Source organism: Pristiophorus japonicus, unplaced genomic scaffold (genome assembly GCF_044704955.1).
Source record: "Pristiophorus japonicus isolate sPriJap1 unplaced genomic scaffold, sPriJap1.hap1 HAP1_SCAFFOLD_1965, whole genome shotgun sequence".
NCBI lineage: Eukaryota > Metazoa > Chordata > Chondrichthyes > Pristiophoridae > Pristiophorus > Pristiophorus japonicus.
Window position 1 is genome coordinate 1,555 of NW_027251659.1, and position 17,944 is coordinate 19,498.

At 53.7% G+C, this 17,944-nt stretch overlaps 1 protein-coding gene across 1 annotated transcript in view; it reads right to left on the reverse strand.

The window, feature by feature from the left end:
- Positions 1-229: 229 nt before the first annotated feature.
- Positions 230-17,944, reverse strand: part of LOC139243999 (histone deacetylase 4-like) — a gene marked incomplete at its 5' end in the record, with an annotated part of 34,813 nt that continues 17,098 nt past the window's right edge. The window contains 8 exons of the mRNA XM_070870938.1: positions 230-431; positions 2,423-2,520; positions 5,662-5,781; positions 6,956-7,043; positions 11,366-11,421; positions 12,687-12,794; positions 13,540-13,589; positions 15,492-15,612. Of these exons, the coding sequence (XP_070727039.1) occupies positions 230-431; positions 2,423-2,520; positions 5,662-5,781; positions 6,956-7,043; positions 11,366-11,421; positions 12,687-12,794; positions 13,540-13,589; positions 15,492-15,612 (843 nt within the window). The remainder of the gene's footprint in view (positions 432-2,422; positions 2,521-5,661; positions 5,782-6,955; positions 7,044-11,365; positions 11,422-12,686; positions 12,795-13,539; positions 13,590-15,491; positions 15,613-17,944) is intronic.

Here is a 17,944-nt window from a genome sequence, read left to right on the forward strand (position 1 = left end):
GGTTGTAAATCTGTGGAATTCTCTGCCCCAGAGAGCTGTGGAGGCTGGGACATTGAATATATTTAAGGTGGAGATAGACAGATTTTTGGGCGATAAGGGAGTGAAGGGTTATGGGGAGCGGGCGGGGAAGTGGAGCTGAGTCCATGATCGGATCAGCCATGATGGTATTAAATGGCGGAGCAGGCTCGAGGGGCCGAATGGCCGACTCCTGCTCCTATTTCTTGTGTTCTTATGTCTTGGTGCTGTGAATATTTTTGTAGAGTGGGGCAAGTATCGCTCCAAGGTTGGGGCATGAGCCGTGGGTCCACTCACATTTGGCTGAGACCTTGTAGCCCCCGAGCTGTGGTGGGTGACCTTCAACAGCATCGAAACCCGACGACACGAGAACCAGGTCCGGGGAGAACTCTTTGGCAATCGGTATCACCACCGCCCTGTAACCGTCCGGGAAACAAGGAATTAATCACAACAACAACAACTTAAATTTACATAGTGCCTTTAAGTTGGATGAAACGTCATGGGAGTGTTACGAGATTTAAAAAATTGCACACCGCCCAAGTAGAAATTAGGGGCAGCTGACCAAAAGCTGGGTCAATGAAGGAGGTTTTAAGGAGCGTCTTGAAGGAGGAGAGAGAGGCGGAGAGGTTTAGGGAGGGAGTTCCAGAGCTTGGGGCCCCAGGCAACAGAAGGCACGGCCACCGATGGTGGAGCGATTATAATCAGGGATGGTCAGGAGGGCAGAGTTAGAGGAGTGCAGACACCTCGGGGGGTTGTGGGGCTGGAGGGGGTTACAGAGATAGGGAGGGGTGTAGGGGCTGGAGGTTACAGAGATAGGGAGGGGTGTAGGGGCTGGAGGAGGTTACAGAGATAGGGAGGGGTGTAGGGGCTGGAGGAGGTTACAGAGATAAGGAGGGGTGTAGGAGCTGGAGGAGGTTACAGAGATAGGGAGGGGTGTAGGGGCTGGAGGAGGTCACAGAGATAGGGAGGGGGTGAGGAGGCCATGGAGGGATTTGTAAACAAGGATGAGAATTTTGAAATCGAGGCGTTGCTTAACCGGGAGCCAATGTAGGTCAGTGAGCACAGGGCGTGATGGGTGAGTGGGACTGGGTGCGAGTTAGGACACGGGGGCAGTGAGCACAGGGGGTGATGGGTGAGCGGGACTCGGTGCGAGTTAGGACACGGGGTCAGTGAGCACAGGGCGTGATGGGTGAGCGGGACTCGGTGTGAGTTAGGACACGGGGTCAGCGAGCACAGGGGGTGATGGGTGAGTGGGACTCGGTGCGAGTTAGGACACGGGGTCAGCCGAGTTTTGGATCACCTCTAGTTTACGTTGGTAGACTGTGGGTGGCCAACCAGTTTGGGGGGTGAGGAGACCACAGTTTGGGGGGTGAGGAGATCACAGTTTGGGGGGTGAGGAACACAGTTTGGGGGTTTGAGGAGACCACAGTTTGGGGGTTTGAGGAGACCACAGTTTGGGGGTTTGAGACCACCACAGTTTGGGGGTTTGAGGAGACCACAGTTTGGGGGTTTGAGGAGACCTCACAGTTTGGGGGGTGAGGTGAGGAGACCCAGTGTGAAGTCCTGGTGATAGATGGTTTTACGAACAGGAGGTGGTGAGATTAATCTGGTGGGGTGGGGGGGGGTGGGTTCAGGGAGAGCATGTGGGCAGTATTAGTCTGCAGAAATGAAGACCCATACCACCAGAACGCAACGAGTCCCGAGATCTACAAAATGGATAGACAACTTCACCAACAACTCCCAAATTAAGGAAACCCAATCAAACACATTTACATAAGAACATAAGAAATAGGAGCAGGAGTCGGCCATTCGGCCCCTCGAGCCTGCTCCGCCATTTAATACGATCATGGCTGATCCGATCATGGACTCAGCTCCACTTCCCCGCCCGCTGCCCATAACCCTTCACTCCCTTATCGCTCAAAAATCTGTCTATCTCCGCCTTAAATACATTCAATGTCCCAGCCTCCACAGCTCTCTGGGGCAGAGAATTCCACAGATTTACAACCCTCTGAGAGAAGAAATTCCTCCTCATCTCAGTTTTAAATGGGCGGCCCCTTATTCTAAGACCATGCCCCCTAGTTCTAGTCTCCCCCATCAGTGGAAACATCCTCTCTGCATCCACCTTGTCAAGCCCCCTCATAATCTGATATGTTTCGATAAGATCACCTCTCATTCTTCTGAATTCCAATGAGTAGAGGCCCAACCTACTCAACCTTTCCTCATAAGTCAACCCCCTCATCTCCGGAATCAACCGAGTGAACCTTCTCTGAACTGCCTTCAAAGGAGGTATATCCACCTGGTGGCCATTGACACAAGAGTTGACCAGGTCGATTCTCTGCCCCTCTGTCCCACCCACACATGTCACTCCCCGCCCCCCCCCCCCACCCAAAACCACGCAACACCTTACCGGAAGGCGGCGAGATATTCTGCGTCTCCCATCGGTGGGTCAAGGCCTCCAGCCCAAGCGACATTGACGTTAAAGCCAACACCAGCCCCACACCCGACCTGAGGGGGTAGAAAGACAACAAGGTCACGGCTGGGCAAGAGCAAGGAAGGAACTCGAATACATCATCATCATCATCACTATAGGCAGTCCCTCAGAAGCGAGGAAGACTTGCTTCCACTCTAAAAATGAGTCCTTCGGTGGCTGAACAGCCCAATACGGGAACCACAGTCCCTGTCACAGGTGGGACAGACAGACGTTGAGGGAAGGGGAGGGTGGGACTGGTTTGCCGCACGCTCCTTCCGCTGCCTGCGCTTGGTTTCTGCACGCTCTCGGCGACGAGACCCGAGGTGCTCAGCGCCCTCCCGGATGCACTCCCTCCACTTAGGGCGGACTGGTCTTTGGGCCCAGGGACTCCCAGGTGTCGGTGGGGGTGTTGCACTTTATCAGGGAGGCTTTGAGGGTGGTCCCTTGTAACGTTTCCTTTGCCCACCTTTGGCTCGTTTGCCCGTGAAGGAGTTCCGAGTAGAGCGCTTGCTTTGGGAGTCTCGTGTCTGGGGGACCATGCGGACAATGTGGCCCTGCCCAGCGGAGCTGGTCGAGTGTGGTCAGTGCTTCGATGCTGGGGATGTTGGCCTGGTCGAGGACGCTAACGTTGGTGCGTCTGTCCTCCCGGGGGATTTGCAGGATCTTGCGGAGACATTGTTGGTGGTATTTCTCCAGCGACTTGAGGTGTCTACTGTACATGGTCCATGTCTCTGAGCCACACAGGAGGGCGGGTATCACTACAGCCCTGTAGACCATGAGCTCGGTGGTGGATTTGAGGGGCCTGGTCTTCGCACACTCTTTTCCTCAGGCAGCCGAAGGCAGCACTGGAGGTGGTGTCGTCTATGTCTGCCCTTGTTGATACGAGGCTCCCGAGATGGGAAATGGTCCACGTTGTCCAGGGCCGCGCCATGGATCTTGATCACTGGTGAGACCACACCTGGAGTACTGTGCACAGTTTTGGTCTCCTTACTTAAGGAAGGATATACTTGCCATAGAGGGAGTGCAGCGAAGGTTCACCAGACTGATTCCTGGGATGGGGGGATTGTCCTATGAGGAAACGTATAAAATTCTGACGGGGTTGGACAGACTGGATGCGGGGAGAATGTTTCCCCCGGGCTGGGGAGACTAGAACCAGGGGTCACAATCTCAGGATAAGGGGTTGGCCATTTAGGACTGAGATGAGGAGGAATTTCTTCACTCAGAGGGTGGTGAATCTTTGGAATTCTCTGCCCCAGAGGGCTGTGGAGGCTCAGTCGTTGATTCAATACAGAGAGCAAGATTTTTCGATATTAAATGAATCAGGAATATGGGGATCGGGCGGGAAAGTGGAGTTGAGGTCGAAGATCAGCCATGATCTTATTGAATGGCGGAGCAGGCTCGAGGGGCCGAATGGCCGACTCCTGCTCCTATTTCTTATGTTCTTATAAGTATGAAATGAGGAATACTGTTTCGTCTTTGTATAAGACCTTAGTCAGGCGCACTTGGAATAATGTGTTCAAAGTTGGTCTCCTCACATAGTGGGTGATATGGAGGTTTTGGAAAGGGTGCAGAAAACGGCCACCAGACTAATTCAAAGTCTAAAGCATCTTAGTAAAAAGAGTTGGAATCTATACCTTATAGCAGTGTTGAGCTCTATTATGTTCCATTGTGAGCCATTGGGATTGTATACGGTGGGAGTGAATGGGAAGGAATTTGGGTCCATTGGGATTGTGTATAATGGGAGTGAATGGGAAGGGGTTTGGGTCCATTGGGATTGTGTAGAATGGGTGTGAATGGGAAGGGGTTTGGGTCCATTGGGATTGTGTACAGTGGGAGTGAATGGGAAGGGGTTTGGGTCCATCGGGATTGTGTACAGTGGGGGTGAATGGGAAGGGGTTTGGGTCCATTGGGATTGTGTACAGTGGGAGTGAATGGGAAGGTTTGGGTGAATTGGGATTGTGTACAGTGGGAGTGAATGGGAAGGGGTTTGGGTCCATTGGGATTGTGTACAGTGGGAGTGAATGGGAAGGTTTGGGTGAATTGGGATTGTGTACAGTGGGAGTGAATGGGAAGGTTTGGGTGAATTGGGATTGCATACAATGGGAGCGAATGGGAAGGGGTTTGGGTCCATTGGGATTGTATACAGTGAGAGTGAATGGGAAGGGGTTTGGGTCCATTGGGATTGTGTACAGTGGGAGTGAATGGGAAGGGGTTTGGGTCCATTGGGATTGTGTACAGTGGGAGTGAATGGGAAGGGGTTTGGGTCCATTGGGATTGTGTACAGTGGGAGTGAATGGGAAGGGGTTTGGGTCCATTGGGATTGTGTACAGTGGGAGTGAATGGGAAGGGGTTTGGGTCCATTGGGATTGTGTACAGTGGGAGTGAATGGGAAGGGGTTTGGGTCCATTGAGATTGTGTACAGTGGGAGTGAATGGGAAGGGGTTTGGGTCCATTAGGATTGTGTACAGTGGGAGTGAATGGGAAGGGGTTTGGGTCCATTGGGATTGTGTACAGTGGGAGTGAATGGGAAGAGGTTTGGGTCCATTGTGATTGCATACAATGGGAGCGAATGGGAAGGGGTTTGGGTCCATTGGGATTGTGTACAGTGGGAGTGAATGGGAAGGGGTTTGGGTCCATTGGGATTGTATACAGTGAGAATGAATGGGAAGGAGTTTGGGTCCATTGGGATTGTGTACAGTGGGAGTGAATGGGAAGGGGTTTGGGTCCATTGGAATTGCGTACAGTGGGAGTGAATGGGAAGGTTTGGGTCCATTGGGATTGTGTACAGTGGGAGTGAATGGGAAGGGGTTGGGTCCATTGGGATTGTGTACAGTGGGAGTGAATGGGAAGGAGTTTGGATCCATTGGGATTGTGTACAGTGGGAGTGAATGGGAAGGGGTTGGATCCATTGGGATTGTGTACAGTGGGAGTGAATGGGAAGGGGTTTGGGTCCATTGGGATTGTGTACAGTGGGAGTGAATGGGAAGGAGTTTGGGTCCATTGGGATTGTGTACAGTGGGAGTGAATGGGAAGGGGTTGGGTCCATTGGGATTGTGTACAGTGGGAGTGAATGGGAAGGGGTTTGGGTCCATTGGGATTGTGTACAGTGGGAGTGAATGGGAAGGGGTTGGGTCCATTGGGATTGCATACAGTGGGCGTTTAGGAGCCATACTGACCTCATCCGCCGCTCCGCTTCCGGGGAAGAAATTCCCGTCGTCGTGACGATGTAAGGAGATGTATAACACGTTGGGGTCCCTGTAGAACACCTGCTGAGTTCCATTCCCGTGGTGGACGTCCTATCGGAAGGAAAGGTTCAGAGTCAGAGACTGAAAAGGCCATTTAACTCCTCAACATTCTCCCATTCGCCCAACACACCTGCATTTATATAGCACCTCAGGATGTCCCAAAGCACTTCTCAGACACTGATGTACTTTGTCCCAGCTGTAGTTGCTGTCGTAATGTCGGGAAAATGCAGCATGTAGATTTGTGAATAGGAAGATCCCACAATCAGCAAAGAGGTCAGTGGACCGGTTAAGGTGTGTGTTTTATTCGTTGAGGGTATTGGTGGAGGGAAGATTGTTGGGAGCCAAGAACCATCGAGTGACCTCTCCCAACTGTTCCAATAGTGACGTGGGGTTAGAGAGGCCTCCCCAGATATCGGAGGGTGCAAGATCAGAAAGACTTGCATTTATATAGCGCCTTCCATGACCACCGGACGTCCCAAAGCCCTTTACAGCCAATCAGGTACATTTTGGAGTGCAGTCACTGTTGTAATGTGGGAAACGCCAATTTGCGCACAGCAAGCTCCCACAAGCAGCAATGTGATAATGACCCAGGTCATTTGTTTTAGTGATGTTGGTTGAGAGATAAATATTGGCCCCAGGACACCGAGGAGCACTCCCCCTGCTCTTCTTCCAAATAGTGCCATATGTACTGTGGGAGTGAATAGGAAGGGATTTTGGTCCATTGGGATTGTGTACAATGGGAGTGAATTGGAAGAGGTTGGGTCCACTGGGATTGTGTACAATGGGAGTGAATGGGAAGGGGTTAGATCCATTGGGATTATGTAAAGTGGGAGTGAATGGGAAGGGGTTTGGGTCCATTGGGATTGTGTAAAGTGGGAGTGAATGGGAAGGGGTTTGGGTCCATTGGGATTGTGTACAATGGGAGTGAATGGGAAAGGGTTTGAGTCCATTGGGATTGTGTACAATGGGAGTGAATGGGAAGGGGCTTGGGTCCATTGGAATTGTGTACAGAGGGAGTGAATGGGAAGGGGTTTGGGTCCATTGGGATTGTGTACAATGGGAGTGAATGGGAAGGGGTTAGATCCATTGGGATTTTGTACAATGGGAGTGAATGGGAAGGGGTTGGGTCCATTGGGATTGTGTACAGTGGGAGTGAATGGGAAGGGGTTGGGCCCATTGGGATTCTGTATAACGGGAGAGAACGGGATAGGGTTGAATCACTCACCCAGTCCACAATCAGGATTTTGCTCATCTTCGATTTCTGCAGGAGTTGTTTGGCCGCGATGGCGATGGAATTGAAAAAGCAGAACCCCCTGTGAAGGAGGCAGGAATATAAGAACATAAGAACATAAGAAATAGGAGCAGGAGTCGGCCATTCGGCCCCTCGAGCCTGCTCCGCCATTTAATACGATCATGGCTGATCCGATCATGGACTCAGCTCCACTTCCCCGCCCGCTCCCCATAACCCTTCACTCCTTATCGCTCAAAAATCTGTCTATCTCCACCTTAAATATATTCAATGTCCCAGCCTCCACAGCTCTCTGGGGCAGAGAATTCCACAGATTTACAACCCTCAGAGAGAAGAAATTCCTCCTCATCTCAGTTTTAAATGGGCGGCCCCTTATTCTAAGACCATGCCCCCTAGTTCTAGTCTCCCCCATCAGTGGGAACATCCTCTCTGCATCCACCTTGTCAAGCCCCCTCATAATCTTATACGTTTCCATAAGATCACCTCTCATTCTTCTGAACTCCAATGAGTAGAGGCCCAACCTACTCAACCTTTCCTCATAAGTCAACCCCCTCATCTCCGGAATCAACCGAGTGAACCTTCTCTGAACAGCCTCCAAAGCAAGTATATCCTTTCGTTAATACGGAAACCAAAACTGCACGCAGTACTCCAGGTGTGGCCTCACCAATACCCTGTATAACTGTAGCAAGACTTCCCTGCTTTTATACTCCATCCCCTTTGCAATAAAGGCCAAGATACCATTGGCCTTCCTGATCACTTGCTGTACCTGCATACTAACCTTGGACAACGGAACACACACGCGCTGATTAAATGATGATTCACGGAGTTGTACATTTTGTTTTAGCAAGGATGGCAGTTAGTAAACTGGTGCTCCCTTTATTTTTCAAGAGGGACATGTTGAGACATTTAAGCAAGGACAACTCACACGTTAATGCCAATCCCACCTGCTCATAAATCAAGAGACCAAATTTAAAAATCAAGAGATTGGACAGCAAAATCATGAGGTGCCAATTTCTTTAAACATAAGCCAATATAGATTGACACTTGATTCGTGGGATGGGCTGGGGGAGCGATGGGGTATAGTCATGATAAGGGATTAAGGGGTTATGTAGAGAAAGCAGCGAACACCAGAAATAGGAGCAGAAGTCGGCCATTCGGCCCCTCGAGCCTGCTCCGCCATTTAATACCATCATGGCTGATCCGATCATGGACACAGCTCCACTTCCCCGCCCGCTCCCCATAACCCTTCACTCCCTTATCTGTCTATCTCCGCCTTGAATATATTCAATGACCCAATCTAACCTAAACTCTCTCTCTCTTTCAAATCCCTCCATGGCCTACTCACCCACCTCTCTATCTCTGTAACCTCCTCCAGCCCCTACACCCTCCCTATCTCTGTAACCCCCTCCAACACCTACACCCCTCCCTATCTCTGTAACCCCCTCCATCTGTCTATCTCCACCTGAAATATATTCAATGTCCCAGCCTCCACAGCTCCCTGGGGCAGAGAATTCCACAGATTTACAACCCTCTGAGAGAAGAAATTCCTCCTTATCTCAGTTTTAAATGGGCGGCCCCTTATTCTAAGACCATGCCCCTAGTTCTTGTCTTCCCCATCAGTGGAAACATCCTCTCTGCATCCACCTGATGAAGTGGAGCTGAGTCCATGATCGGATCAGCCATGATTGTATTAAATGGCAGAGCAGGCTCGAGGGGCCGTATGACCGATTCCTGCTCCTATTTCTTATGTTCTTATGTGGAGAGATTGAGTAGACTGTGCCTAAATTCTCTACAGTTTAGAAGAATGAGAGGTGATCTCATTGAAACAGACCAGATTCTGAGGGGGATTGACAGAGTAGATGCAGGGAGGGTGTTTCCCCCCGGGCTGGGGAGTCTAGAACCAGGGGTCACACAGTCTCAGGATAAGGGGTCGGCCATTTAGGACTGAGATGAGGAGGATTTTCTTCACTCAGAGGGGGGTGAATCTTTGGAATTCTCTGTCCCAGAGGGCTGTGGAGGCTCAGAACTTGAGTATATTCAAGGCTGAGATTGCTAGATTTTTGGATATGAAGGGAATCGAGGGATCGGGCGGGAAAGTGAAGTTACATAGAAACATAGAAACGTAGAAAATAGGTGCAGGAGTCGGCCATTCGGCCCTTCGAGCCTGCACCACCATTCAATATGATCATGGCTGATCATGCAACTTCAGTACCCCATTCCTGCTTTCTCTCCATACCCCCTGATCCCTTTAGCCGTAAGGGCCACATCTAACTCCCTTTTGAATATATCCAACGAACTGGCCCCAACAACTTTCTGTGGTAGAGAATTCCACAGGTTCACAATTCTCTGAGTGAAGAAGTTTCTCCTCATCTCGGTCCTAAATGGCTTACCCCTTATCCTTAGACTGTGTCCCCTGGTTCTGGACTTCCCCAACATCGGGAACATTCTTCCTGCATCTAACCTGTCCAGTCCCGTCAGAATTTTATATGCTTCTATGCAATCCACTCTCACTCTTATAAATTCCAGTGAATATAAGCCGAGTCGATCCAGTCTTTCTTCATATGTCAGTCCTGCCATCCCGGGAACCAGTCTGGTGAACCTTCGCTGCACTCCCTCAATAGCAAGAATGTCCTTCCTCAGATTAGGAGACCAAAACTGAACACAATACTCCAGGTGAGGTCTCACCAAGGCCCTGTACAACTGCAGTAAGACCTCCCTGCTCCTATACTCAAATCCCCTCGCTATGAAGGCCAACATACCATTTGCCTTCATCACCACCTGCTATACCTGCATGCCAACTTTCAATGACTGATGTACCATGACACCCAGGTCTCGTTGCACCTCCCCTTTTCCTAATCTGTCACCATTCAGATAATATTCTGCCTTCCTGTTTTTGCCACCAGAGTGGATAACCTCACATTTATCCACATTATACTGCATCTGCCATGCATTTGCCCACTCACCTAACCTGTCCAAGTCACCCTGCAGCCTCTTAGCATCCTCCTCACAGCTCACACCGCCACCCAGCTTAGTGTCATCTGCTGTTGAGGTCGAAGATCAGCCGTGATCTCATTGGATGGCAGAGCAGGCTCGAGGGGCCGAATGGCTGACTCCTGCTCTTAATTCTTACGTTCTTATGTAATAATCAGGAGGGGCAAAGAGTCAACACATCTACCAATGTCAATGAACCAGTTCTCGGTGAAGCATTAAGCCGCACCTGTTTCAGATCAATGCTTTATCTGTCTCTCAAATCCATCTACCCTGCTTTGCTTCAAATAATTCCATCCCCTTACCCGACAAAAATCCATGGATCTCAGTTTTGATAGCTCCAATCGACCCTCGGCTTTTTGGGGGAGAGAGTTCCCGATTCCCACGGCCCTTTGTGTGACGAAGTGTTTCCTGACATCACCCCTGAACGGTCTGGCTCTGATTTTAAGCTGACTCCCCCTTGTTCTGGACTGCCCCCACCATAGAAACATAGAAAATATGTGCAGGAGCAGGCCATTCGGCCCTTCGAGCCTGCACCGCCATTCAATGAGTTCATGGCTGAACATTCAACTTCAGTACCCCCTTCCTGCTTTCTCGCCATACCCCTTGATCCCCCTAGTAGTAAGGACCTCATCTAAGTCCTTTTTGAATATATTTAGTGAATTGGCCTCAACTACTTTCTGTGGTAGAGAATTCCACAGGTTCACCACTCTCTGGGTGAAGAACTTCCTCCGCATCTCGGTCCTAAATGGCTTACCCCTTATCCTTAGACTGTGACCTCTGGTTCTGGACTTCCCCAACATTGGGAACATTCTTCCTGCATCTAACCTGTCTAACCCCGTCAGAATTTTAAATGTTTCTATGAGGTCCCCTCTCATTCTTCTGAATTCCAGTGAATACAAACCCAGTTGATCCAGTCTTTCTTGATAGGTCAGTCCCGCCATCCCGGGAATCAGTCTGGTGAACCTTCGCTGCACTCCCTCAATAGCAAGAATGTCCACCAGAGGGAACAGTTTCTCTCTCTCTATCTACCCCATCGAGTCGTTAAACCCCGTCCCCCCCCTCCCCAATCAAATTGCCCCTCAATCTTCTACACTCGAGGGAACACAAGTCTGTGTGACCTGCCCTCGGGATTTAACCCTTTATACCCCCTCCCCTCCCCCCCCCCCCCCCCCACCGGGTATCGTTCTGGTCATTCTGCGCTCCTCCTGAGGCTGATATATCCCTCCTGAGACGGGTGGGGGGGGGGCAGAACTGGACGCAGTCACTCCAGCGGGGGTCTGACCAGTGCTTTGTACAAACTGTAGCTTTCGTTCCTGCTCTTGGTTCCCAAACCCCGACATGAGATTAAGGCCAACGACCATAGACTGAACAGCTCATGGGCGAAAGTTAACTCACATCGCAGTAGAGGGCTCTGCATGATGTCCCGGGGGTCTCACAATAGCAAATCCATTCTGCAACAGAAAGTGAGAATAGAATGGTCCACAGTGTTCACCAAAAATTATCTCCGAGCACCTTCTTGGACTGAGTGAGTGATCCAAACCCTTCCCATTCACTCCCACTGTATACAATCCCAATGGACCCAAACCCCTTCCCATTCACTCCCATTGTACACAATCCCAATAGACCCAACCCCTTCCCATTCACTACCATTGTACACAATCCCAATGGAACCAAACCCCTTCCCATTCACTCCCAATGTACACAATCCCAATGGACCCAAACCCCTTCCCATTCACTCTCACTGTACCCAATCCCAATGGACCCAAACCCCTTCCCATTCACTCCCATTGTACACAATCCCAATGGACCCAAACCCCTTCCCATTCACTCCCACTGTACACAATCCCAATTGACACAACCCCTTCCCATTTACTCCCACTGTAAACAATCCCAATGGACCCAACCCCTTCCCACCCACTCCCAATGTACACAATCCCAATGGACCCAAACCCCTTCCCATTCACTCCCATTGTACACAATCCCAATGGACCCAAACCCCTTCCCATTCACTCCCACTGTACACAATCCCAATTGACACAACCCCTTCCCATTTACTCCCACTGTAAACAATCCCAATGGACCCAACCCCTTCCCACCCACTCCCAATGTACACAATCCCAATGGACCCAAACCCCTTCCCATTCACTCCCACTGTGCACAATCCCAATGGACCCACACCCCTTCCCATTCACTCCCACTGAATCCAAACCCCTTCCCATTCACTCCCACTCTACACAATCCCAGTAGACCCAAACTCCTTCCCATTCACTCCCACTGTACACAATCCTAATGGACCCAAACCCCTTCCCATTCGCTCCCACTGTACACAATCCCAATGGACTCAAACCCCTTCCCATTCACTCCCACTGAACACGATCCCAAGGAGGTGCATTGGCGCGGAAGTTGGGTGAAATAATTCAGGGATCCCTCCCCCCGGGACCGCTACCCTTTGACCCCGCCCCTCCCGCACCTCGGCAGGCGCCGGCCCACGGCGGATATCGCGGGTGCACGATGCCACTCATGGTCGAACGACCCCGCCGACACTCGGTGCCTGAGGGGGCGAGCGCTTGGCGATGAGCTGAACGCGCGAGGGTGGTGGGTGGGGGGGGGGCGGGCGGGCTCTGTCGAGTTGTATGAAAGGCACAGGGGTGGGGGTTGTGGGGGGGGGGGGGAGAGCTGGGGGGCGCGCGAAGGGGAGGTGAGCTTGGGATGGTACCTTCAGCTCGCCCGAGGCCACCTTGAGTGTCAAATCGACGACACACCCCACCGCCATGCGGGCCGCGCTCGACGAGTGCATCTCGTTCCAGACCGTGTCGCTGTCCACCTGTAAACGGAGGGACGGAACTCAGAAAATAAAGTCAAGACAACTCCTTCAGAGAAAGTAAGAAATCGGAGCAGGAGTCGGCCATTCGGCCCCTCGAGCCTGCACCATTCAATATGATCATTGCTGATCCTCTATCTCAACACCATATTCCCGCTGTCTCCCCATACCCCTTGATGCCTTTTGTGTCTAGAAATCTCTCTATCTCCCTCTTAAATATATTCAGTGACTTGGCCTCCACAGCCTCCTGTGGTAGAGAATTCCACAGGTTCACCACCCTCGGAGTGAAAACATTTCTCCTCATCTCGCTCCTAAATTTCCTCCCCCGTATCCTGAGACTGTGTGACCCCTTGTTCTAGACTTCCCAGCCCCGGGGAAAACATCCTCCCCGCATCCAGTCTGTCCAACCCCGTCAGAATTTTATACCTTTCAATGAGATCCCCTCTCATTCTTCTCAACTCCAGTGAATACAGGCCCAGTCGACCCAATCTCTCCTCATACGGCAGTCCTGCCCTCCCAGGAATCAGTCTGGTGAACCTTCGCTGCACTCCCTCTATGGCAAGTATATCCTTCCTTAGGTAAGGAGACCCAAACTGCACACAATACTCCAGGTGTGGTCTCACCAGGGCCCTGTATAACTGCAGTAAGACATCCTTGCTCCTGTACTCAAACCCTCTTGCAATGAAGGCCAACATACCATTGGCCTTCCTATTTCTGTACTGTAAAGCTGTACGAGAGAGATACTCACCCCCAGACCTCCGCAAGGTAACATAACGAATACTCTCTGGGAAAGCATTCCTAGAAAGAGAAGGGAAGGAGAGAGATAAGTGAGGCTTCAAACCACGATGGATCACACCGCACTTAGCGCCTCGTTGGAAGTTCCCTCGATTCTTCACGGCGTGTAAGGGGTTACAAGATGGTCACTGCACTGGATACTAACGGCAGTAAATTAATCAGACACATGCTCTAGTTTGTAGGGCTTATCAATATTCGGAGGTTCCGATGAATCGTGAGTTCCTCTGTCTTACGCTAGGGATTGTAATATTGACCGATTGTATATCATCTTAGGCAGTCCCTCGGAATCGAGGAAGACTTGCTCCCACTCTAAACACGAGTCCTTAGGTGGCTGAACAGTCCAATACGGGAACCACAGTCCCTGTCACAGGTGGGACAGATAGACGTTGAGGGAAGGGGAGGGTGGGACTGGTTTGCCGCACGCTCCTTCCGCTGCCTGCGCTTGGTTTCTGCACGCTCTCGGCGACGAGACTCGAGGTGCTCAGCGCCCTCCCGGATGCACTCCCTCCACTTAGGGCGGACTGGTCTTTGGGCCCAGGGACTCCCAGGTGTCGGTGGGGATGTTGCACTTTATCAGGGAGGGCTTTGAGGGTGGTCCCTTGTAACGTTTCCTCTGCCCACCTTTGGCTCGTTTGCCCGTGAAGGAGTTCCGAGTAGAGCGCTTGCTTTGGGGAGTCTCGTGTCTGGAGGCCATGCGGACGATGTGGCCCTGCCCAGCGGAGCTGGTCGAGTGTGGTCAGTGCTTCGATGCTGGGGATGTTGGGCCTGGTCGAGGACGCTAACGTTGGTGCGTCTGTCCTCCCGGGGGATTTGCAGGATCTTGCGGAGACAGCGTTGGTGGTATTTCTCCAGCGACTTGAGGTGCCTACTGTACACGGTCCGTGTCTCTGAGCCATACAGGAGGGCGGGTATCACTACAGCCCTGTAGACCATGAGCTTGGTGGTGGATTTGAGGGCCTGGTCTTCGAACACTCTTTTCCTCAGGCGGCCGAAGGCTGCACTGGCGCACTGGAGGCGGTGTTGGATCTCGTCGCCAATGTCTGCCCTTGTTGATAAGAGGCTCCCGAGGTTTGGGAAATGGTCCACGTTGTCCAGGGCCACGCCGTGGATCTTGATGACTGGGGGGCAGTGCTGTGCGGCGAGGACAGGCTGGTGGAGGACCTTTGTCTTACGGATGTTTAGCGTAAGGCCCATGCTTTCATACGCCTCAGTAAATACATCGACTATGTCCTGGAGTGCAGCCTCTGTGTATGCACAGACGCAGGCGTTGTCCGCGTACTGTAGCTCGACGACTGAGGTTGGGGTGATCTTGAACCTGACCTGGAGACGGCCAAGGTTGAACAGGTTCCCACTGGTTCTGTCGTTTAGTTCCACTCCAGCCCAGGAGCTTGTTGACTGTGAGGTGGAGCATGGCAGCGAGGAAGATTGAGAAGAGGGTTGGGGGCGATGACACAACCCTGTTTGACCCCGGTCCGGACGGGGCAACCGACAGGAAAAATCCAGGGACCATCGCCAGCCCTTAGACACGGCCTTCGACCTTACACAGGTCTTCGACACTGTCAACATCGAGGGTCTACAGAGCGTCCTCCTCCGTTTCGGATGCCCTCAAAAGTTGGTCAACATCCTCCGCCTGCTCCACGATGACATGCAAGGCCGTGATCCTGACCAACGGATCCGTCACTGACCCAATCCACGTCCGGTCCGGGGTCAAACAGGGCTGTGTCATCGCCCCCCAACCCTCTTCTCAATCTTCCTCGCTTTACCCCAACACGGCGCAAATGTCAAACGACACCCCCCCCCTGCCCCCCGCGACAAGTTTAGTCCGCCTGCTCCGCTTCCCCGCACCGCGCATCGATTAGCCCGTAGCTATACTGTCAGTGACGGCCAGGTATTGGCAATTCCTACCCAACAGCTTCCGGCTGTCCAGTTTGAGTTGGTTGAGTGGGTTGGTGCCGTACAGGAGCACGTGTTGCTCAGTGTGGACTGACTGTAGCTCTTCCAGTGTGGCTTTCCTGCCTCGGATATACTGCGGGAGCGAGGGAACGAGAGAGAGAGAGAGAGAGATACTGGGGTTAGGCAAATCAAGGCATGGATTGGTTCAAAGTGCAGCGGTTTACAAGAACATAAGAAACAGGAGCAGGAGTCGGCCATTCGGCCCCTCGAGCCTGCTCCGCCATTTAATACGATCATGGCTGATCTGATCATGGACTCAGCTCCACTTCCCCGCCCGCTCCCCATAACCCTTCACTCCCTTATCGCTCAAAAATCTGTCTATCTCCACCTTAAATATATTCAATGTCCCAGCCTCCACAGCTCTCTGGGGCAGAGAATTCCACAGATTTACAACCCTCTGAGAGAAGAAATTCCTCCTCATCTCAGTTTTAAATGGGCGGCCCCTTATTCTAAGACCATGCCCCCTAGTTCTAGTCTCCCCCATCAGTGGGAACATCCTCTCTGCATCCACCTTGTCGAGCCCCCTCATAATCTGATACGTTTCCATAAGATCACCTCTCATTCTTCTGAACTCCAATGAGTAGAGGCCCAACCTCCTCAACCTTTCCTCATAAGTCAACCCCCTCATCTCCGGAGTCAACCAAGTGATTGATTTGAGGGCCTGGTCTTCGAACACTCTTTTCCTCAGATGACCGAAGGCTGCACTGGAGCACTGGAGGCGGTGTTGGATCTCATCGCCAATGTCTGCCCTTGTTGATGAGAGACTCCCGAGGTATGGGAAATGGTCCACGTTGTCCAGGGCCGCCCCGTGGATCTTGATGACTGGGATCTTGGTGTTCCAGTGGTATGTTGGTGTAACTTTGGGCGGCAACTTAATGTCCAACATCTCGAAAACCAGTCCATCATCTCGTTCCCCCAGTTCCAGCTCACCGTCCCCCAGTCCCAGCTCACTCCCCCAGTCCCAGCTCACTCCACCAGTCCCAGCTCGCCCTCCCCCAGTCACAGCTCGCCCTCCCCCAGTCCCAGCTCGCCCTCCCCCAGTCCCAGCTCGCCCTCCCCCAGTCCCAGCTCGCCCTCCCCCAGTCCCAGCTCGCCCTCCCCCAGTCCCAGCTCGCCCTCCCCCAGTCCCAGCTCGCCCTCCCCCAGTCCCAGCTCGCCCTCCCCCAGTCCCAGCTCGCCCTCCCCCAGTCCCAGCTCGCCCTCCCCCAGTCCCAGCTCGCCCTCCCCCAGTCCCAGCTCGCCCTCCCCCAGTCCCAGCTCGCCCTCCCCCAGTCCCAGCTCGCCCTCCCCCAGTCCCAGCTCGCCCTCCCCCAGTCCCAGCTCGCCCTCCCCCAGTCCCAGCTCGCCCTCCCCCAGTCCCAGCTCGCCCTCCCCCAGTCCCAGCTCGCCCTCCCCCAGTCCCAGCTCGCCCTCCCCCAGTCCCAGCTCGCCCTCCCCCAGTCCCAGCTCGCCCTCCCCCAGTCCCAGCTCGCCCTCCCCCAGTCCCAGCTCGCCCTCCCCCAGCCCCACCTCACTCCCCCAGCCCCACCTCACTCCCCCAGCCCCACCTCACTCCCCCAGCCCCACCTCACTCCCCCCGTCCCAGCTCACTCCCCCAGTCCCAGCTCACTCCCCCAGTCCCAGCTCGCCCTCCCCCAGTCCCAGCTCGCCCTCCCCCAGTCCCAGCTCGCCCTCCCCCAGTCCCAGCTCACCCTCCCCCAGTCCCAGCTCGCTCTCCCCAGCCCCGCCTCACTCCCCCAGTCCCAGCTCGCTCTCCCCCAGCCCCGCCTCACTCCCCCAGTCCCAGCTCGCTCTCCCCCAGCCCCACCTCACTCCCCCAGTCCCAGCTCGCTCTCCCCCAGCCCCGCCTCACTCCCCCAGTCCCAGCTCGCTCTCCCCCAGTCCCAGCTCGCTCTCCCCCAGCCCCACCTCACTCCCCCAGTCCCAGCTCGCTCTCCCCCAGTCCCAGCTCGCCCTCCCCCAGTCCCAGCTCGCCCTCCCCCAGTCCCAGCTCGCTCTCCCCCAGTCCCAGCTTGCCCTCCCCCAGTCCCAGCTTGCCCTCCCCCAGTCCCAGCTCGCCCTCCCCCAGTCCCAGCTCGCCCTCCCCCAGTCCCAGCTCGCCCTCCCCCAGTCCCAGCTCGCCCTCCCCCAGTCCCAGCTCGCCCTCCCCCAGTCCCAGCTCGCCCTCCCCCAGTCCCAGCTCACCCTCCCCCAGTCCCAGTCGCTCTCCCCAGCCCCACCTCACTCCCCCAGCCCCACCTCACTCCCCCAGTCCCAGCTCGCTCTCCCCCAGTCCCAGCTCACCCTCCCCCGGTCCCAGTCGCTCTCCCCCAGCCCCACCTCACTCCCCCAGTCCCACCTCACTCCCCCAGCCCCACCTTCCCCCTCGCCCCCAATGCCCGCCCCCCCGCGCTCCGCCCCACTGC